The sequence below is a fragment of the Rhamphochromis sp. 'chilingali' genome (assembly GCF_963969265.1).
Source record: "Rhamphochromis sp. 'chilingali' genome assembly, chromosome: 7".
Lineage (NCBI taxonomy): Eukaryota > Metazoa > Chordata > Actinopteri > Cichliformes > Cichlidae > Rhamphochromis > Rhamphochromis sp. 'chilingali'.
In genome coordinates, this window is record NC_137934.1 from 17,849,077 (window position 1) to 17,872,715 (window position 23,639).

The 23,639-nt window shown below is 41.5% G+C and overlaps 2 protein-coding genes across 2 annotated transcripts; one reads left to right on the plus strand and one right to left on the minus strand.

Annotated features, from left to right (window-relative positions):
- Positions 1-226: 226 nt before the first annotated feature.
- Positions 227-4,146, plus strand: pmch (pro-melanin-concentrating hormone; the record flags this gene model as incomplete). The annotated part of the gene is made up of 3 exons (XM_080886981.1): positions 227-457; positions 3,853-3,994; positions 4,097-4,146. The coding sequence occupies 3 exons, from the start codon at positions 227-229 to the stop codon at positions 4,144-4,146; spliced, it is 423 nt and encodes a 140-aa protein (XP_080743107.1).
- A 75-nt stretch (positions 4,147-4,221) lies between these two features.
- On the minus strand, positions 4,222-23,551 carry parpbp (PARP1 binding protein). The gene is made up of 11 exons (XM_080887390.1): positions 23,412-23,551; positions 21,579-21,734; positions 18,106-18,342; positions 17,877-17,981; positions 15,646-15,816; positions 15,361-15,515; positions 12,683-12,866; positions 12,350-12,531; positions 11,136-11,217; positions 5,618-5,801; positions 4,222-5,048 (listed from the first exon to the last, which is right to left on the minus strand). Exons 2-11 carry the CDS (start codon positions 21,726-21,728, stop codon positions 4,735-4,737), a joined length of 1,764 nt encoding a protein of 587 aa, XP_080743516.1. The 5' UTR covers positions 21,729-21,734; positions 23,412-23,551; the 3' UTR covers positions 4,222-4,734.
- Positions 23,552-23,639: the final 88 nt, after the last annotated feature.

Here is a 23,639-nt window from a genome sequence, read left to right on the forward strand (position 1 = left end):
GCTTCCCTGTTAATGGACTTATACCACATCTCCTGTGACCTTTGATCTTATACGTTGATGTGTCCCTGTGGGAGACATGATGATGATTTTGTACATTAAACAATTGTGAGCTGGCAGCAAAATGCTCTCTCCCTCAATATATAAAGCAGCTTAAAGTCCAATCATACCAGTTGTTAAGGCAAGGCTCAACTGGCGAAAGTCTTAAGAAATAAACATTGTAGATACCATGATCTCTGTCTACTCTGTCTTCTTAACTCTGCTGCTTTTCACTGAGCTGAGCAGCCACTCAGTCACCGTAGCCATGCCTGCAACTAATGCAGAGGATGGTACAACAGAAGAAGACAGCCTGGGTTTGATACTGGGTGACGAGTCGATCTCTGAGCCCGCTGTGATCCCACCGGTGTTCAGGCAGCGCCGAATCAGGGATGAAGATGGGAACCCAACAATCATCATCTCGGTAAGTGTTGCAACTTTCATCATGCATTAACGTTATTCCTTTTTGTTGCGACTTTTTAGCCTTTATTGTTATCGCACAGTGGAGACAAGATCTCCCATTTCTTTTCCTTTTCCCCTGAACCCCAAATGGTGTGGGCGGATGGCTGCCCCTCCCAGAACCTGGTTCTACTGGAGGCTTCTTTCTGTATGAAAAGAGTGTTTTTCCTCCTCATTGTTGTCAACTGCTTGGCTTCAAAGGGGTTCGTTTGATTGTATTATTGTAGGGGTCTATGCCTTTGAATATAAAGTATATAATGCCTTGAAGGGATTTTGCACTATATAAACAAAATTGATTTAAACTGAAGAAAGAACATTTTTCTTACAGTAATATATTTGAATTGTACTCAATATACAATATATACAATAATTTTTACTACGCTGATCCTGATAATAATCAGGTGTCAGTCATTATGGTTATGTTATAAAGGATTCTGAATTGGTTGAAGGTCCAGTAACTCTTATTAAGAAGTATTAAAGTAGTTCTTTGTAGTACAAGTGTTGCTGGAACTTAAACCTGAGCAGATGTCCATGCGCCTTTGAAGTAACAAACTAATTTTACAGTGTGGGCCAAATACAGTCCAGTTTGATCTGAAGTGGGGGAGACCAGTGAAATTTCATATAGTTTTAACTACATGTTTTATGCCCGAGATACCTTAATTTAAGGAAAAGAAGTGCAATTTCAACTACACGTCTTAGTTTTTCTACATGGAAAATAAAAGCTGTTGTGGCAGCCTGACTCTTTGTGCTTGTATTGTAAAAAATAAATGTGTAAAATTACAGCAAAAGTTCTGGTAGCTAAAATTACCAGACTGTTCTGTAATTATAAAGGAGAAAGCGTTCATTAATTCTTGTAAAAAATATCCAGAAATTTTTATATTGGATTATGAAAAAACTTATATAAAACTATAACTGTGTAGGTAATTGTCAAGTACTTTGATGTAGAATAAAAGCCTGTACAGGTGGCCCTGTTGAATAAGAAATGCTTTAAAACTTAAAATCTTATCTCTCTCTCACTATATATATATATATATATATATATATATATATATATATATATATATATATATATATATATATATATATATATATATATATATATCTTGGCTGCTGCCTCAAAGCACACTGTGTGCTGTCTATCTTGCGTGCTGCACAATATCGTTTATTATTTAGTAACTATTGATATCTATGACTAGCTAGTTTATTGTGATGGTGCTTTTTTTTTTTTTTTTTTATTATGTTGCTCTTTGTTGTTTGCTGTCTCCCCTGTTTTTTTTGTTTTTCTTTCTCTCCATACAGGTGACCCAGGAGTTTTTTTTTTTTTTGTTTGTTTGTTTTTCTCTCTTCCCCCCCTTCTCACCGTCTCTTCTCCCCTTTGGTTTTCTTTCTTCCTCTCCCCCTCTTTCTTTCATTCTTTCCCCCTGTCCTATTAAAAAAAAAAAAAAAAAAAAAAAAAAGTTTGACACCCCTGCTTCCACACTGTTCCCATAAAGGATTCTAATTTTCCCAAAAGTCCCCACAAAACAAAGGAGCTTGTAACAAAAACACACTCTTCCTGGAATGTAATTACTAATATTGCAAAATCAGTGTTGTTTTATGTTCATCTGAGACAGTATTTCTGAGTGAATCTATGGACAAGAGACTGATATATGCTGATTTTTGGTTTGGAAATAATGAATTGATATTTTCTTCTCTTTGTAAGGTGACCTTGGGTATTAGAAATGCGCCCTCAAATATAACGTATTATTATTATTATTAGGTATAGTTCATTTTTATTCTTGAAGTTGACTAGAGTTGCTCACAGTTCAAAATACTGCTTAAAAAGCTGCGCACGTGAGGCTATATCCACACAAGGGAATAGCTCCTTTGAAATGAAAATGAAAAATATTACCTCAAGGTCTGTCAAGAATATGGAAAAGCAAGAGGTAGGCATATAACACTAACCGAGAAGAAAAGTTGGCCAGTCAAAAGTCAATAAATAACAATGCACTACACTGTCTGACATTAGAAAAGGAGGTAAAGTTCCACACCATTGATGTTGCAAGAAAAAAATCTAAATTTTCGTTGTTGACAAAAGGCCAAAATACCCATGTACATACTACGTACATCCATTGCAGCCCTTTTCCCCAACTGTTTAAGCTAGCTTTCTTTTGATTGCTGCCCCTCATTTTTATTTTTTTTTATTTTTTTTTATTTTTTTACAAACACCCACAGAAAATATGGAAAAAACAATTAAAGGTCCACTTTTCACAATACTAAAAGGCTATTTAACCAAAGACCAACCCTGCTTCGAATCCCCACCTAAACATAGTCTTACACTCTCCTGAACAGGGATGTCAAGCTCACTTGACATTGGGGGCCACATACCGAGCCCACTTTGATATAAAGTAGAGTGGACCTGTGAAACTGTGCTAAATGTGTAAAATGACAAAAAAAAAGTTATGGAAGTTCATTGCACAGACTGTCCTGTAAATAGAAAATATAACGTTTTCATTCATTCACAGTGGGCTGGATATATTCTGGCGCCCAGGCCTTATGTTTGACACCCCTAGGGTAAGCACTATAATTAGTGCTTAAAGAAAATTATAACCAGCGATTTTGATTCTTTTTTGGATCAAATTAACTTAACAGCAAACTATCCACTGTCATTCAGCCTAACACTGTTCTGCCAGTGACGGTCATGCCTCATAAATCTTCATTGTATGAGATTTTTTTTCATAACAACCTCAGCTAACCATAGTTCAACAACAAAGAGCACATTATCTCCATCCTGTGACTGAATACTTGACCCCTTTCAATTGGCCACCGTCCTTGCTTCTACTGTTAAGTCAATACTTCACATAAATCTATAAAAATATTTTACGGCAACGCTGGAAAACTGGGAAATACTATTAAGCGAAAAGGTCAAATGATCACAAGCCTATAAAGATTTATTGGACTCTCAGTGGGAAGAATGACGATATATCAGTGTTTCCCCCAAATGTTTAGCTGCGATGTGTAAAAGGTTTATCTGCAGACTGCGTCTTGTGTGTTATGAACAGGGTGGTTATCTCTGTGGTAATGGGAAACAGGCAGCCATGATGGAGACAAAGACATCTGGGCGAACCGGAGCTGTGGAAGAAAACGGGCCACTGTGATATAGTAAAAAATGAGGGAACACATTTCTTCCATTTGGGGTTCTTGTGGCTTGGATCAGCTGGTAAAAGCAGATCCAACACCTGTACTACAAGTAAAAAGGATAATCTTTAAAAGCTGTTCCTGCAACCTGACCATCCAGAGTTCACATCCTACAGTACGGGAATGTGTGTGTGTGGGCTCCGGGTGTCACATGTAATCACTGATCAATATGATGTTTTTCAGGATGCAAGGCTGAAAGGGCACAGTGTTCGAGGGCTGAACCCGGCCTTCACTCGGAGCCTTCCTCTCCTCGCAGATCGAAGCCTGAGCCACACTCCTGCCGAGTACAGCGTGAAGATAGATCGCAGAGATACCGACCTTGACGGTAAGCATATGGAAAACCAGCATTTCTTGGAAAATAAACTTAAAAAAAAAAAAAATGCCATATAAACTCAACTGCTCTATGTGGTTTCCTTTCCTAACCTAGTGCTGCGATGTATGATTGGAAGAGTGTACCGGCCCTGCTGGGAAGCATGAGCGACGTCAATGAATGTTTCCTCCTGTATGGTATAAGAAGATTAATTTACTTGTAGGAAATAAAGCAGACAAACATGGAAAACAAAATAAAAGTTTATTAACAATTGCAAGCTGTGTGTTTAAAGAGTGGATGTAAATGGTAGAATCTTGAAAATAATTGAAAGGTAAAATTTACATACTAGCAGTGACGATATACATTTTATTTCCAAGAAGGCGTTATTAGACTCATTTTAAAATTGATTAGTGATAAAGTGCAATGACCAGCTTGCTTTTCGCCTAACAATGTTGGACATTTTAGTGACATTTTCAGAAAGAGTTAAATAACACTGTTGTGCACATTTCATACGAAGCCTCAGTGTAGCTTAGCATAAAAATATTTAACTCTTAACAGCAATCACTAAGTCACTAAAGATCACGTGATATTTTACCGTGTGTGTATATATAAAATACTCGAGGTTAAACAAGATGACAAATGATTCTAAATGGCAGCCCAAGCTGGAGTATACTCGTAGTACACAAGCTTCAGCTGCTTCATATAAATATCTGATAGAAAAGTCCTTATTGTGTCATCGTTAGTGCAAACACTGGTTAGACTCTGAAGAAACTGGTCAGCTTCCCTTGTCCAGCTATGAGCTTCTTCTTACTCAAGGCCTTGCTGCCATTTTTGCCAGGCATTTTGACTGATGTGCGAGTTGGCTGTTTCTTCTCCGGAGGCTCATTTTCAGATCCACCGTGTTGGTCCAGCTGCTTTCTCTTGTTACCCCTGCTTTGCATCTGAAAGCCAGTTCCCTTTCCATTAACCAGGCTTGCACCTTGTTTTGGGGCATTTCCACTTCTTTGCTCGAGAGCAGCCCCCCGCTGTATTTCACCCCGTGCCTTATTTGTACATTCAGAGGACTTGGCTGCAAATGTAAAAGAAAAACAAAAATGAAATAAATAATTAAAAAGCAAAAGTAAGTGTGACAAGTTGGTAGGGGGTAAAGGGAAAAATGTTGTGACGAAATTGCTTACGTTAGCTGCTAGTTGAAGCAGGCTGTGTGTTTATTCTCTGAACCTGAATTTCAACATTTGTCATGTTAACCTGATGGAGCAGAGCCTGAATTCCCACGGAACAAAAAGCAGAAGGGGGAAATGGGCAAAAAGTCTGTACAAGACTGTGTGTGTGTGTGTTTTGTTTTTTTACGACAGATGTGGGGGTGAGGAGGTTTTATAGAATGGGAATTAATTTGACAGCAAGTTGTAAGTACCAGTCCCACAACTGGGACTGAGAAGGCTCCAAGGCCGGAGCTGAGAAGGTGAGCCTGGGCCTCGGTCCAGCTGTGTGCCGTCAGAGGAAACAGAAGTCTGTTCCAGCAGATAAAATGCAGCACGTCTTGTTCTGACATTTGACATGTTGCTGAGTACAAAAAAATAAAAGATGGTGGTGGGGTAGGGGGTGTAGCTTGTAAAGAAAAATAACATAAACTTTTACCTTTTGTTGAGTCTTCCACATCAGAGCTGCACCCATCATTCACAGATGTGGTGGTTTTAGCTTTGGGTGGGTGCACGCAAGTGGGAACCTGGCTAGTGCTCGGGAAGTCCAGCACACGGTTGAGAGGGAGCTCTTCGTCATTGTAAGTGCAGGCGAACTGGGATCGGATGACTCTCTCTCGGACCTGGAATAAATGCAAAACAACTGAAATCCAGCTGATATGGCGACTGGTGATCAGTATCAACAACTGAGGGCAGGTGGCCGAGATTTTTCTGGCTCTTTCTTTTGGCGTTTTGAAACAAAGACCCTTTTAAGTACTTTTCCACTCCTGCTCAGCCAGTTTCAGCAGCTGGATCTGCTAATTAGCACTGAAGTACACAAACTACTTTCTTTCCTTGCTCTGATATTGTAATCAAATGTATTATAGGCCAAACCTAAAAGGGAACATGCATATCTGCACTAAAATTCGTGGAAATCCAACCAACGGCAGTCAAGACATTTCACAGAAAGCACAACTTCTGTGGTGTTAAATCAGAAGAATTTTTGGCACATCTCAAAAAGGTTTTCTCTGGAGCTAAAGGAAAATTACCAGCGCTGCAATAAAGTTTTATTTTTTTAAACCACTTTTGTTGAGTGGGGTTTCATGTACTCAAGTGTAATAGACTTTTCTTTTTATCATCAAGAAAATGCGTAAATTTCTGTCAAATAAGGTACCACAAAACAGTCATGCTTACGTCTGAAGTAGCCCCGAAAAACGTGACTCAGAGCCAGAAAAAACACAATGTGTGAAAAGTATGGGGATCACTAAAGTCATTAGCATCAATTACCATTATTAGGTCATTGTAATCCATCCAATAGTTGCTCAGATCTTTCAATAACAAAAACAATAAAAGGGTATGGTTTTTAATTAGGGGATAAGATTCCTGGCTTTTAAAGCATGTTTTATGTTGGGTTTTTTTGAACAACTAAAAGTTTAATATGTTGCTGAAATCCCAGAAATGAGAAAGATGAGATTTTCTTTTCTAGCCAACTGATATACTGTGCATTGCTCCTATCAATTACCACATCCTTTAAAAAACAAAAAAACAAAACAAAAAACCCAACAGCCAAGTTTCTATAACAAAGTGAATGATATTGAAGCCTACAATCCCAGCCCAGGGGCACACACAGATCCACAGCTTTTCATCCACTGTTTGATGTACGCCTGCTTGGGATTATCACAATCCAGGGATTTCACCCTTCAGGCCAATGGGCCACAGTAAGGAGAAGAAATGTGAGAGAGCAAAGCTTGGTGGGTCCGCGGAGCACAAAGGGGATCAAAGCCTTTGTGCTTCTCAAAAGAACTTCTTTAAAGAGGACCTAAAACAACAGAAACCCCAGCACCGAGGCACACTTCAGTAACGGAGCTACTGGTTGCATGCTAATAAAACCTAAAGAAGATGGAAGGGGATGGAAGAGCTGCACGGCCAAACTATGACCCACAGAGAACAACTAATCCAATTACAACAGGTGGAAGCCTGACATGGCACCTTGTGGTCACATAGCCCTCATTCCTCCGAACACAACTGTCCTGAAATAACCTACGTCTGACCCGACACCTGACCGAGACATTCCTGATAGCATTTTAAAAAGCAGGTGCAAGCCATTTCTGCAGCTTTGTGTTCTGACATCTGCTTTTGTAGAAGTGAGAACAAAGCAGTAGCAGGTGCAGCGGAACCAGAGCTATATATAAAATAAAATGAATATATAGCTAAAGGTGAATGCACCTCATTTGAACATCGTTACTTGTGTCACAGAGGAAGCAGGAGTTTTTCTCGTGTTTTTCAATGTTTTGATCATCTGTGGTAATAGTGGAAGGAAGAAAGAGGAGGAAAAGAAAAGAAAAAGACCTGGAAACAACCCAAAAGCAGAAGCTAAATCTGTCCATCTCTGTGTGTGCCGGTTGACGTCAGTGCATGATGAAACCGCTGGAGAAGTCTAGGATAAAGTCATTTAGCAGACAACAGGAAACAATAACCTTTCAAGTTTCCCTTGCTAGTCGAGTTACGCGACTGATATGGCATCTTCAAAGTGAAATTGATGCAGAAAGCTTCCGCTCACCGAGTTCAGGAAGCGGTGAGCTGCCCAGGGACCATTACAGCGCACTCAAACAGGAAGGCAGCCAGATTGTGGGGAGCTAAAATGACATCTGGTAGCACAATCAAATAAAGGAGCTATTTCACAAAATGTGTCTAGCATACATCTTCTAATAAGTGCTTCACACTTCATGTTTGCTTAAAGGATAATAGCTTGCAATCTAGAGCTGGGTGATGCAGCAGCACTACCCTAAAAATACCTCTTACCACCACAAGAAAAATAAAATGGCATTACTGGTATATTCTGAGAAATAAGTTGTCTTTTTTTTGTTGCTACAATTAATTTTCAGTTTCAGAAAATAGCATATCTTAGCAATTTGATCCAAGTATTACATTTCATTCAGTGTAACTCATAACAACAGTCACACTCTTTACCCTTAAAATATAAAGCAATATTTTAAGGGAAAGACAATAATACAAACAAAACAGAAAACCACCAACAATCTTGATTCCCTATGAGCAAGCACTTTGGCCACAGTGGGAAGGAAAAACTCCCTTTTGACAGGAAGAAACCTCAGGCAGAATCAGGCTCATGGAGGTGCAGCCCTAATTGAGACCAGAAAGAAGGACAAACAACACACTAGAATTTAAGATGTAAAGTGTCCTATCTCTAAGGGAGAGACCAGCTCATTTCTGCCGCTTGTATCCACAATCTCGTTCTTTCAGTCACTACCCACAGCTCGTGGCCATAGGTGAGGGTAGGGACGTAGATCGACCGGTAAATTGAGAGCTTTGCTTTTACACTCAGCTCTCTCTTCACCAAGACAGACTGGTGCAGCATCTGCATCTCTCATCACTGGCGAACAAGACCTCGAGATACTTGAACTCCTCTACTTGGGGCAGGAACTCATCCCTGACCCGGAGTGGGCAATCCACCCTTTTCCGGTTGAGAACCATGGCCTCAGATTTGGAGGTGCTGATCCTCATTCTCGCTGCTTCACACTCGGCTGCGAACCGTTCCAGTGCGAGCTGGAGGCCATCACCCGATGAAGCCAACAGAACCACATCATCCACGAAAAGCAGAGATGAGATTCTGAGGCCACCGAAGTGAAAGCCCTCCGCCACTTGGCTGCACCTAGAAATCCTGTCCATAAAAATTATGAACAGAATCTGTGACAAAGGGCAGCCCTGGCGGAGCCCATCACCCACCGGGAATGAGTCAGACTTATTGCCGGCAATAATAATAATAATAATAATAATAATAATAATGGATTGGATTTATATAGCGCTTTTCAAGGCACCCAAAGCGCTTTACAATGCTACTATTCATTCACTCTCACATTCACACACTGGTGGAGGCAGCTACAGTTGTAGCCACAGCTGCCCTGGGGCAGACTGACAGAAGTGAGGCTGCCATATCGCGCCATCGGCCCCTCTGGCCAACGCCAGTAGGCGGTAGGTAAAGTGTCTTGCCCAAGGACACAACAATCAGGACAGAGAGCCCGGGGATCGAACCGGCGTGTGAACCAAGCTCTTGCAACAGTTGTATAGTGATCGAATGGCCCGTAGCAATGGGCCAGACACCCCATACTCCCGGCGCACCTCCCACAGGACACCCCGAGGGACACGGTCGAATGCCTTCTCCAAGTCCACAAAACACATGTAGACTGGTTGGGCAAACTCCCATGCACCCTCAAGTATCCTGGAGAGGATAAAGAGCTGGTCCAGTGTTCCGCGAATCAGGACAAAAACCGCATTGTTCCTCCTGTATCCGAGGTTCGACTAGCGGACGAACTCTCCTTTCCAGCACCCTGGCATAGACGTTCCCAGGGAGGCTGAGGAGTGTGATCCCCCTGTAGTTGGAACACACCCTCTGGTCCCCCTTCTTAAAGATGGGGACCACCACCCCGGTCTGCCAGTCCACAGGTACTGCCCCTGATCTCCACGCAGCATTGTAGAGCCGTGTCAACCAGAACAGCCCTACAACGTCCAGAGCCTTCAGGAACTCTGGGCGGACCTCATCCACACCAGGGGCTCTGCCACCAAGGAGTTGTTTAACTGCCTTACTGACCTCGCCCCCGGAAATTGGCGGGTCATTCCCCTCATCCCCAGACTCTGCTTCCTCCTCGGAAGACGTGTCAGTGGGATTAAGGAAGTCCTCGAAGTATTCCTTCCACCACCTGACAATTTTCTCAGTCGAAGTCAGCAGCGCTCCGCCAGCACTATACACAGTGCAGGTAGAGCACCGCTTTCCCCTCCTGAGACGCCTGACAGTTTGCCAGAATCTCTTCGAGGCAGTCCGAAAGTCTTTTTCCATGGCCTCTCCGAACTCCTCCCACACCCGAGTTTTTGCTTCAGCCACTGTCCGAGCTGCATTCCGCTTGGCCTGTCGGTACCTGTCAGCTGCCTCCGAAGTCCCACAGGCTAACCAAGCCCGATAGGACTCCTTCTTGAGCCTGGTGGCTCCCTTCACCTCTGGTGTCCACCATTTGGTTCGGGGGTTACCACCATGACACACACCAACCACCTTGCGGCCGCAGCTCAATGCAGCAGCTTCGGCAATGGAGATGCTGAACATGGTCCATTCAGACTCAATGTCCCCACTCTGCCTCAGAATGCAATGAAGCTCTGCCGGAGGTGTGCGTTGAAGATCTCATGGACTGGGGCCTCTGCTAGACGTTCCCAGCACACCGTCACTACGCGTTTAGGTGCACCGGGTCTGTCCAGCGTCCTCCCCCACCACCTGATCCAACTTACAGGACTTAAAGGATCTGTAGTTAACAGCTAACGTACAACATCTTGCCATCCATGCTAGATACCAGAGCACACCTTCAGGAGTCTAGTGGAGTCCATACCTTGACAGTTCAGGGCCGTTTTGGCAGCAAAAAGGGGCCAACGCGATATTAGGCAGGTGGTCATAATGTAATGCTTGTGTGACTGAAGCGAGTGAACCAGAGAAACGTTTAACGTAAACACTCAAATTCGACTCTTATCGCCATAAAAGACTTCAGATGGGACATTCTGTGGGACAACTGCCCTTTGCCAAAGTCTCTAAACACTTTCCTTGTGAATTTATGGTCTCACTGACCCGTTTCAGTTTATACGGGATAAAAATTTTTGTAAATTTTAGTGATGCTAGGTAGGTGCCAGAAAAGAGGATTTTCCAAGAAAACAGGCACTGTTAACAGGTTACTGGTTTGAATGCCCCATACATAACTTTTTCAGCACGCTCGAACCAACACTAAGAGCTAAAACCCAGCTGTGCAAACGGGAAGAGTGGAAGTCAGTTAAGATGAGAGCTTCAGCTAAGCAAATAAATAATATAAAACCAGGAAGAAATTACAGGATATAAAGACATTATTTTCAATGTTTGGACATCTGATTCAGTTTGGAGAGGTTCATATTTAGGATTTGGGGCTCTTGGACAAAGGGGCCCACGTTACCTTGGGTTTGAGCAGGTCTAGTCGGCTCTGGACTCTGTTCTTTAGGGGTTCTGGAGAACATCCAGTAGACACTTCAGGGGATCTGAGGAGAGAGAGCCACAGCGAGAAGCAAAGAAAATTTTTCAATAAATTAAAAAAGCTACAAGCTTACATGGCCACAGTAACCGAGAAATCTGCCTGCTATTTCTTCAAACAACGTTCTCCCTTTAAAACTCTCACCATGTAAAGATGTTTTCACTAGCATTAGCCGTACAGTGTCACCCGCCCCTGTAGCCACAAACACAACCAGTGGCTGTATTATTTTTATTTCAGAGCAGATAAATTGTTCCATTGTGATGTGGGAGGATTTTCCTCCATACGGTTTCAGAGGAAAGTCGCACAGATCCATGTTGGCCTATTTTATATTTCAGGGGGATTCCCACTCTCACTGAACCCTGTGGTAGTGAAAAAAGTCTTTACTGGTTTCAGACTCAGATTCAGAGTTTACTGCAACAAACTAATCACAAATATAATTATTCTCTCCTTTGGCATTATTGTGTCACTGACAAAGAACTGAGGAAAAAGAACTCAAGTGATGGTATTGCTTTGGAAAGAAACTCACATATTTGGACTCTTGGGATCAATAACCCATACAAAATATTATAAGAAGACCAGCAACATCTTTCAAGAACTTGCCCATCATATTAAGGCAGACAGTAAACTACAAGCTCATTTAACTCAAATTAATCCGACGAGGCTGTGAACACGATGAAGTTCCAGTTTAACATAGAAAAATTAATAAATACAAAGTAGTGATTTTGCTCTATTACAGTGTTATATAATGTAAGCGCTCTTTACTGTGTTTGCACATGGCACTGAAGGAAATGGTAACAGTCACTTCATGAAATTTGGGTACTGCACCACTAGAAATCTAATATTTGGATAAGATAATCAAATATTAAAAATTAAAACTAGATAAATTGATATTGTATTTTTGTTTCACTTCTTTAAAAGCAATTTTTTGGTTGACCTTAAAACCCACTATTAGTCAAACTCCCCTAAATTTACTTTTATTTTACTATTATAACCTTTCTTCTAGAGGTCATCACATAATGCAGTAAGTCAGGCCTGCTTTAATTCTTAATTTTGCCAAATGTAGCCTTAATATTTATTTTAACCAACTGAAAATGCAGATATCAGATTTTGAGTGAACTGCAGAATTAACAGGAACCAACCTGAACAGCGTGAGGACGCAGGTCCCCTCTGCTCCACCGAGGACGGGCTGATCCTCGGACAGCAGGTCGGCTTTGCTTTGACACGGAGGAGTCAGGGCTTCTTCATCCAGCAGCGCCATCAGCACCTTCACAGTGTCACGACCTCCGTATGCTGTAGCGTGATTGACTGCATACACTTTTGGCTGGGGGTGAAGACCAACATAACTACAGTCACAGCTCTGCCAGATGGTGAACAGACAGTGAAACATGAAGTGGGTTCAATGTATGGACTTGTGGCGAGAAGGAAAAGCCCAGAGTGGAGCCAGCTGGCTGAAAGCAGAGGTTATACATTACCCTTGCAGGACTTATCCCTGTCCCGCTTCCATTAGCAGACTGCTTCTGGATCTGGTGTAGCTGGCAGATCCTCTCCTTTAGCTCCTGTGCAGTCTCCTCAGCAGCAGCGTACACGGCATCTCCGCTGCTGCGACCCTTCACCAACACCGCCCTGATGGCGGTCACCAGCCTGGCTCCACATACACTGGGAAGTCAACAAAGTGACAAGGGAACAAGAAATGAGCTACAGGAAGAGAAGAAACGCTGAATAACTTTGGAAAGGAGCAGATTCTTTCTTATGCGGGACACACAGTGGTTTTCATCTGGATGGAGTAAACAGTCTTCAAGAGTTCAGCCAACATTTGCCAGCATGAATAACGCTCTCGCAGAAAAGCCGGGGCTTTAGTCTGAATGTCTTTAAAAGATATACTGCTTCTTCACTTTCAATTAATTGGACACTGAATTTCAGGGCTCAGAGTAATTGTTTCAGCATTAACATCCAGTAGAGCTTTATTTCACTATAGCAGAGTTTTGCCAATGTTAACAGTTATAACAGTTACATGGTCACTGCACTCCGGTCTGATTTTCCTCTTTATGTCGCAGTTGGGAGGGGGGGTGTTGATCCGTGTTTGTCTCCACAGTATGTCCAAAAATCATAGCAACATATCACTTATGTAAGTTTCAAACAGTCAAGTGCACCAAAATGTTTTGGTGGCGAGGCGGTGGTCCAAACCTGACCCGGCTCTGATGCGAGGGAGCGAGCGCGCCTCAGTAACAGAATCATTTGGGAAAACAGATGTTCGCTGAACAAGGGGCCCTGAACTCGCCACAGAAGGTGTTTGTATGAGGAAATACGGTACTCCACTGAGAGCGTAAAGGCACTGCCTGCTGAAAGACACGTTGGCCATGCTCATCAGCATCTCATCAGACGGGAGTTCTCAACGACCCGCGTGAACTGAGAACCCTCAGAAGAGCAGCGAGAGTTGAACACGGCACTGCACAAACATCATGTGTTGTTATGGCTCGAGCGAATCCGCCGTTGCTACTGGGACTGCTTACAAAAGGCTCCTTCTGCAGCTTCAGCTCAAAGCTCACATGATTGAACTGCTAAATTATTTGTGATAGCCACTTCTGTTGTGGTGCCAGATGCTTTGACATCTAAAATAATCTGTAACAGTATAGAGAGTGATCTGTGGAGCTCTAGGTTTGATGATAGTTCATCAAAGTGAGCGAAGCAAACACACGGGGAACAAGTTATTTAACAAAGATGGGCTTTGATGTAGCAAAGATGAACATGCTTTAGCAATCCAAATGTTATCATGCTTAGATGGGAGTCATTACAGGGATTTGTGAGGAAATAATAAGAAGCAGTGGGGGGACAGGTGGATTTTATGATCACAGGTGTGATTTCAGCACAGTCTGATCCGCCCTGCTACAAATATTCCCACCAGTCGTAGCAGCGCACTGCCAAATCCTTGAATTCACAAGAACTGAGTCAGCTCCTCCAGAAAGGAAGCGGGATTTAACCTGAACTGAAGTGGAGAAATTCAAAGAAAAATCCAATCCAATTATAAATCACAAGTTTCACTGTGCTTGACTTCAGCTGCCGCCAGGTGCTCAGCTTTTCTTGGAATCTCTGCATTCTCCTCATCAGCTTAGGATGACTCTGGATATGAAATACATGTGTGTGTACTATAAAAGCACAAGTTATTAAATACTGTAGAACAATTTGAAATTATTAGGTATTTATCTGAAACTGAAAACCTTTTCGGGGTTCCCTCAGGTCAATAAAAGTAAAGAAATCTGTTACTTATATTGCATGATTCAAACATTTTTAGTCATGCTTAAACATTAACACAGTAACACGCAACAGTATGTGTGTTACAGTAAACTAGGAAAAAATGACAGATTCTTTTACATGATTTTTAAGGTGTTCTAGAAATGATTACCTGAAAAAATAATTAAAGACAGCTTTTTGACAAAAAAAACAACAACAAAAAAACAAAAAAAAAACAAAAAAAAACCCCCATTTACTTCAATGCCCACTTTGTACAAAAGATTTAGATTTCAAAAACATTTGTTGTTAATATGTTGATTAAGAAGACTATTAATTAACTGCTACTTACATAAAAATATACTATATATGTGTGAATGACATGAAGTGATATAGCTAGCCTCACAATGTAATTAACATTAAACTAAGCAGATGCTTATGCTAAGCTTACAAGCTGTAAACATAAAGTAGGAAACATAATTCATCTTGTGTGAGATGATAGCCAATGTGTGATAATTTATAGGTTAAGAGGCACTAAAAACTATGTTATTCAGACTCCAGCGTTTTGATAAAGCTAGAGTAGCGTGTTCTGTTGGAATTTAGATATTATGTGAAACTAAGCGAAGCTGCTAGCTACAAGTTAAAAAAAAAATTGAAAAAAAAGTTATATGGTTGAGAAAAAAAAAAGCGAACAATTTTGTTTTTTCTGTTGTTGAAAATCTAAGTGATGCCTGATGTATTTATAACTTCTATTGCAATTTGACTTCAATTCTTTAGAAAACAAAGAATTTCCAGTTCAGGTGATAGAGTGCATCTCAACTTCCCGACATTTACATTTAGTTCTGTCTCTACGGTGGAGGCGTATGTCAAACTAAGCAGCAAGACAGGGAGCAAGTGGAAGCCTGGATCAAACAGTTCTGTGTACCTTGGGTCGGGGATCTCCCCCAGTATTTCTTCCAGGTTGTCTACAAACTGGACAAAGTCAGACAGGCCTTTGACATGCTTTCTCAGTGGGTCAGATTCAGCTGGAGCATAGCCCTTCCCTCCAAGCTGGAGAGCCCTAACAAAAGACGTCACGGCCTGCAAAAAAAAAAAAAAAAAAAAAAAAAAAAAAAAAAAAAAAAGCAAAAGCATGAGAACGACCCAGATGTTGCACCAGAGAGGATTACTCTCATTTACTTGAGCACATAATGACTGGGGGTGTTCTTACCAAGAACAGAGAAGTGTTGCTGTTGTGCGCAGCATGCTTGATGTCAGTAAACGCCTGTCGTCCAAGAGTGCGACTGGGAACGTCGAGGATTAGCGCCATGGCAATGTCGTTCTTGGTGTTTACCAGCAAATTCAGATAGGAGCAGAAAACGCGTCTCACAGCCATTTTCACCTACAGACAAATAGAAAACACACAAGACCAAAGATTTTTACATTTTAATAAACTGTCAACGGTTCCCCAAGATTATAAGGGAAACTAACAGAAAGTCTATTGTGAATGGTTGTCTGTCCCTATGTGTTAGCCCTGCGACAGACTGGCGACCTGTCCAGGGTGCACCCCGCCTTTCGCCCTATGACAGCTGGGATAGGCTCCAGCGCCCCCCGCGACCCTGAAAAGGATAAGCGGAAGCGAATGGATGGATGAACGGTTAACGTCATGGCATTAATGCAAGTGCTTAACCAGCACTTTGGAAATTTTGGGTTTTGTTTACTTTCATTTTTCAGATGAAAAACTCATGATGTAACTACACATTGTGTCAACCCTCCTCAAACAACTGTGATTAGCCAACTCAGTACCATTGTTTCCTCAAGTACATTTCCTGCAACTTCTACTTCAAATAGATTGGAAGGGTTTGGGGTCAATTTGAAGAGAGAAAAATCAGCGCATTCTAGTGATTTGGTAGCAGAATTGAAAAGCAACAGAGGTACAGTAGGAACAAATATGAATACTGTTTCATATTATATTCATACTTTTCTCAATTGGTCAGAAGGGAGGTGTCCTTCTTGGCCACTGTATTTAAATATGGTGGTGGAAGACAGTGGCTGCACACCCGCTCCTATGCATTTATAATAGATTATAAGTGTAGTTTGTTGGAAGACATAACTACACAATGTATATTTATCCTTTCCTTTGAATTAAATAACCTCAAAAGGTTACTGACTGCTGGTGCCAAGGAGACTGGAAACAAGCCCGATCAATAAACCAGGCACCTAATAGATACAGTTAAACCTTCAGCTCCCTTGTTTCCCCAATTAGTGACCATACCAGATAGAGCCACATAGAGTTGTGTCTCCTCATTGTTTCAAACTGGGGATGTTCTAGGTGTAAGGTGACTGTGTTAATCACCACATCATAGATGGCAGCTAGGTATCATGTTTATAAATCTCTCCCCTGTCTTGACCTTACAATAGTTTAAGAAGAAAGGCTACAATTAACATTAAAAACTAAAGCTGAAAAAAACAAAACAAACAAACAAACAAAAAAAAAAAAAACCTACCTGGAGGAAATATTTTAAACGCAAAATGAAATAAAACAAAAACTTATATTAGTACCTCAGTTTTTTTATTTTTTTATTTTTATTGTTTTAAGACCAAACAAACCATCCATCAGTTATATTGTAAGGTGATAGACAGAAAATCCCAACAACCAGATGGTCTCCTATGAACATGATTTTGGCAACAACGAGGAGAAAGAACTCTCTTTCAACAGGAATAGACCACCTCCCATGACTAGTTTAGGGGTAAGGGTCTAGAGATATCACTGAAACAAAAATGTACGGATTTGATGGAGAGTTATCTGCTGTATTAGTTTGCCATTCTGCAGCCAAACAAAGCAGAGACTCCAGGAAGTTACTGGAACCAGACAAGACAGCGGCAAATTATTTTTATTTCCCTATTTATATTAAAACAGCAGATAATCTCTCCGTGTCTGTTTTTACTTCTGCTAAGCAAACCAGCAACAACATTTACTTCAGTAAAAACCTTCGGTCTGAAATGCCCAAACTGGAAAGTAGCTTTAGTTCCCGAGTAAAACGGCTACAAACAGCAGCTGTCATCGCTCCAGTAAAAAATTACATCAGCACAGCAAGCCTCCTCTCTAAAACCCCATAAATTTGCAAGAGGCAGAAGAGACCAGCAAAGAGACTGTTACAGAAGCTCCTGTGTCGTGTTTTAAACATCTGCCTGGTAATTGAATTCACATTGCACCCTTAAATCTGAGTGATGTGATATAGAGCTCCTGTCAATAAGAGCAGGATGGATTCCAGACAGAAATTACACTGAAGGCTGGGAAAGCAAAAGCATGGATTACTGCCTGCAGGAGAGAAGCATTTCATATTACTAAAACACAATATTCAAAGGCAGAAGGCAAAGTGGAAATAAAGGATTTCTTGTGGGAGTTTATGAAACAAGTTGCACCTTTCACTGAAGCAGAAAAAACACAGTTGGGCCTACCTGTGAGCTGCAGGACCTGCCTTTACCAGATGGGGTTGACGGGACTGAGGAAACTGGCAACTCTGGGACTTCCACGTTGCCCGATAGGAACTCAAACAGCTGGATCTTGGCAAAAGAATTTACAAAAGCAGAGAGAGAGAGGGGATAAACAGATTGGCCTTATCTCCAACTGTGTAGCCAGTGTGATCATCCACAATCAACATCATCAGCCTGATTTCAACCAGCTCACCAGGCTCACAGGCTCCTCTGGATCAGAGTCCACCAGCCTCAGCTGTTTGTACATGAAGAGGAGATCAATCAGGTCGATGGTGTTGGAGCGTTTCAGGAACGACTCGTATGCCTCCACAATGAGATCATAGTTCTCCAGGCGTGCAGGGCTGGGGGGCAGCAGGTGAAGTTTGTCTAACAATAAGTGTTTCCAGGCCATCAGGACATCACTCAGAGCCACTCTGAACTCTCCGCCATGCTGTCACAGGAAGAGAGAAAGCAGCATGTGCAATTACAAACAGCCTGGAAACAATCAGTTCAAAAGCAAAGAGACCTTCTGCAGCCGTCCAAAAATAAGCCATGAGTGGTCTCACCCGGAAACCTGCAGTAATGTCATCAGTTATAGACGTGATGACAGTCGGCCTGATGGTTCAATTGAACTATGCCGTGATGATGATGTGAAATGGGCTCACACAGCCTCGCTTTTACGACACCGGATAACAGACACACTGTATATTTTTCCTCCTTAATTCCATTTATTTTCCATTTTGCGAAAGAGGAAATTCATCAGTTGCTCGAAACTGCCGTTAGCCTCACCTTCAAAATTCAACTTTATCCTAAATGAGTCCAGAAACATTAACATTTAAAAAAAAAAAAAAAGAGTATCCTCAGAGCGACTGAGAGTGAAGCGTGAAAGGCTGGGTTTACAACATGGTTGCTGTCATAGTACGTTTCAATTCAGTTTTAATTTTCCAGCACCAACTCACAATAAATCAACTCAAAGCTCTTTATATTGGCAAGTGTCAGAAACGTCCAAAAAGACGAGATTGCCCGTAAGCAAGCAAGCATTTGTGACAGTGGGAAGGAAGAACTCCCTTTTAACAGGAAGAAAACTCCAGCTGAGCCAGGCTAACAAAGGGGCAGCCATCTGCCATGAATTGGGGAGGCAGAAAAAAAATTAAGAAAAAGAGAAGACAAAAGTTAATGCCATGCAGCAGAGTGCATCATGGGAAGTCCCACACAAGCCTGAGCCTACACCAGCTCAACTAACAACTGATTCAGGTTCACCTGATGCAGCCATAACCATGCTTTACCAAATCATTATCAAAAGTAAGAGTTTGAAGCCTATTCTTAAAACAGAGCCCGTCTCCTGAACCCAAACTGAGAACTGGTTCCATAGTGGAGGGGCCTGAAAGCTGAAGGCTCTGCATGAGATTGAAGGAATACAACACTCCAGTCTGGAAGTACTAAATAAATGAACTGTGTCTGTGAAGGTTCTCAGTCATCCAGGTCATCGTAGTCAAAGGAGCTTGCAAAGAAAAGCGTCTGGACTTCTTTAAGTTGCTTGAAGACGTTTCACCTCTCATCCGAGAAGCTTCTTCAGTTCTAAGGTCAAATGGTGGGGAGTCCCAGATTTAAACCTAGTGGGAGTGTCCCCCCACAGAGGGACAAAAGGACCCCCTGACTCACATCCTGGGCCATCTGACCTCAGGAATTCGTATGATAAGGTGGGGCCAGGTTTCACAATGAGCTCACCTGAAACCCTGGCTGATTGGGACCCACACCCAATTTCACACCTTGGCTCATCAGGGGGTCCTTTTGTCCCTCTGTGGGGGGACACTCCCACTAGGTTTAAATCTGGGACTCTGCACCATTTGACCTTAGAACTGAAGAAGCTTCTCGGATGAGAGGTGAAATGTCTTCAAGCAACTTAAAGAAGTCCAGATGCTTTTCTTTGCAAGCTCCTTTGACAATAAATGAACTAATTTTTCAGCGTCAGTCTGAGACAGGATGTTTCTATTTTTAACAAATATTGTGCAGATTAAAGAAAACAGTCTTACATATTTGTTTAATATGTGCAGCGACGGATATATCCTGTTATAAAATGGCTCTAAGATTTCTCAGAGTGTTACTGGATAGCCTGACCCTTTTGTTAAATAAAGGGCCTAAAATGCAAGTTATTGGTTTACCATTAGACAAAGTTTGATAACTTCAGAAAACCTTGGGCTATCAGAATTGCTGCATTTCAGCTACTTTAACTTTACTTTTAGATGGATTTTTTTTAAATCTGTGTGTGTGTGTATATATATATATATATATATATATAGGCATTTTTAAGCATAAAGGGACCAAACTACAGAGGAATAAAGCTGATCAGCCACAGCATGAAATTATGGGAAAGTGTAGTGGAAGCTCGATTAAGAATGGAGGTGATGATTTGCGAGTGGCAGTAGGTTCTCGTGCCAGGAAAGAGCACTTTGAAAGTCAGACGTAGACCCATTGAGACTTTGTGGATTTAGTCAAAGCATGTGGCGAGGGAGGAGGTGAGTTACTGCATGAGGAACTAAGTAGCAGCAAATGGCACACATGAGGGCAATGAGGTGGGATAGGTGGTTTCAAGGTAGAGGTGAGACTGCATCAAGGGTCATCTGTGTGACCTGTCCTTTATAGATATGAATCAGATCAGTAAAAGTATTTTAAAGTGTATGAATAAATGAATCAAGTCCAGAACCGTATTACTTAAAACTGAGTAACTTTGAGGTGGTGTTGCAGCATTTTAATAAACCTATTTTAAACTGCATTTTACATCCAATCTTTTTTTGTAGTTTCTGTGTATTCCTTGTGGTCTAACAACAAAACTGTGGAAGAAATCAAGATACATGTTGTGTATTATTTGTGCAAAAATGATGCAATCATGAAAAAAGCCCATCAGCTACGCAGTCTGAAAACCTTTCGACTGGTACTTTGGGTCAAAGCGTGACTTTTGTGGCTTGTGAAAATAAGGAGCAGGCTGATGGGAGATCTCATCTAGGGAAGAGGCGTTCAAATCAGTAAGACTGAGAGTAAGTGCATGCAGGTGAAAGAAAAAGGAGCACAGCAGAGAACGAGTTGGTGAAGATGAATTTGAATATTTGTGGTCAACTGTTCAAAGCAGCAGCAGGGTGGAGGAGATGGATGAGAATATAAGGAGAAGGGTTAGAAGATGTCATGTGGCTTAGACAGTCACTCAGCTGGATGCAGCTGAGTTAAAGATGCTACGATTGTGATTGAGTGGGACTGTTAGGGAAGAGTGCAGAAAGGTGGGTTATTTAAGATCTCCATGTTTTCAATCATTATCCAACACCAGCCTCTTATGTTGCTCACAAAAATACACAAATTAATAAATAATAAGCACATAAAAATAAAGCTACTATTTGTGGTAGAGTGTAGAGGATGAATTCAGAAGTATGACAGCCTGAGGAGATAAACTGCTCTGATGCCTGGAAGTTCGGCAGCTGATACTCCTGTATCACTCGCCAGATGGCAGCCTGGCTTACAGGCTGTGCCTGGTGTTGTCTTTTCATATCCTTTGAGCTCTGCGCAAATTAGAGGATGCTGCTAAAGATGGAGCTGGCAGGCAGGGGGGAAACTGGAATGCCACAGATGAGGTTGATGGAGGTGGTGAGAGAGGACAGATACAAATAATCTGTGGTATTTTCAGGGTGTTAGGGTTACCTTTTTATTCACTTCTGCCATGGCCACCTGCAGCACCATAAGCATGCCATCAGCTCCATGAATGGTGGTCCTCTCAGACTGTAAGACCCGGTGACGCTCCCTCCTGAAGGTTTTCACCATCAGCTTGAGTTGGTCTCCTATACCCTCCATTATTCCCTTAAACAAAAGCAACAAAAAAATTCTATCGCACATTTAAATGCAACAAAGTTGACCAACGTGCTTCACAATTAAATAAGAACAAGAGAAAACATTAATAAATTTTTTTTTTTATATATATATATATATATATATATATATATATATATATATATATAAAAAAGAGAGAGAGAGAGAGAGAGAGAGAGAGAGAGAGAGAGAGCGCGAGAGAGAGAGAGCGCGAGAGAGCGAGAGCGAGAGAGAGAGCGAGAGAGAGAGAGCGCGAGAGAGAGAGCGCGAGAGAGAGAGAGAGCGAGAGAGAGCGAGAGCGCGAGAGAGAGAGAGAGCGAGAGAGAGAGAGAGCGAGAGAGAGAGAGAGCGAGAGAGAGAGAGAGATAAGATGAGGCAATGACAATGTATTAACATAAAAACAAAACATAAAACAAGCCTGATGTTAAACTGAACTTGATTTAAAAGCCAACATAAAAGATGTGTTTTAAGTGTGATTTGAAGGACTGTGTAGATTCTGAAGTACGAATATCATATGGCAAGTGATGTGAAGTGATGTGTACCTACATTCTAACACCTGTTAAAAGACATGCAGCAGCATTTTGGACTAAAATGCTGCTGCAATGGAGAGATGAGTGTTGACGACCCAAATAGAGAAAACTGCGGTAGTCCAGTTTAGAGGTGATGAAGGCATGAATAAATTTTTCTAGGTCTTTAGGAGGAAGATGATGCTTCGCAATTTCACGTAACTGATTAAAAACCGATTTCACAACTGTGGACACTTGCTTCTCTAATTTAAAAGAGCCATCTAAAAACATGCCGAGATTTCTTACAGTGTGGAAATGATGACAAGCAAGAGGACCAAGGGCATCAGTTATCCAAAAGGGCCATGACTTCCAAAAACAATAACTTCAGTCCTATTTCCATTTAGGGCGAGAAAATTGTGTTTTAACCACTCTTTAACATCATGTAGGCAGTTAAGCAGAAGGTGAAGGGGGACAGAGACATACAATTTCAAGGGGAAGTAAATTTGGATGTCATCAGTATAACAGTGAAAGGGAATGTGTATTTCCTGAAAATGGATCCCAAAGGTATCATGTATAAAAAAAAAGCAGAGAGTTGGATCCAAAACAGACACAAAACAGACCCCGGTGGCACACCACAACAAATAGGGGGAGTATTTCCCCAATAGCAACAGAAAAAGACCTCTCTTTAAAGATAAAACTGTGCCTTTAAGACCAACGACATGGTCAAGTCGGATAAAAATAATGTTATGAATAACTGTGTCAAAGGCGGCAGTCAAATGTAAAGTGACTAAAGCAACAGAACAACCTTAGTCGACAGAGCTTCCTTGAAAAGGCGAGAAGGAAGAATATCTTGAGGGGAATTCGAAGGCCTTAAGTTACTGATTGCTTCCTTCAAGAAAGGAAAAAGTCACTGGCAAAAAAAAAAAAGAAACCCTCAAAACCAATTTATACATATAGTTCTTTAAATACAGAAAGACATACCTGAAATTAATTTAAAGACTTAATTTTCATACAGGGTCTCAGTGGCATGTAACACCTTCGATAACTTGTAAGTATTTCACAGCAAAAATGTGTCCACATTTTACATCTACAACTACATACATATATACAACACAGCGTTTATTCACTTTACATTAAAAAAGACTGATTAAACAACGCAAACCTCTTAAATTGCTGCAGTCTTCCAAGAGCACACAGCCACGACACAAAGCAGCTGTTTTGAAATTTTAAATTGCCGATGACGTTGTTCCTTTTTTTCCAATCACCTCTCAGCAAATAGCGGGGGTGAGATTTTTCTTTTCGTAGAGATATTCAATTCTAAAACTCGACAGCTAGCTATAAGTTCGTGTCATTAGACGTGTTTCAAATAAAATCTTTCAGTAACGCTTAT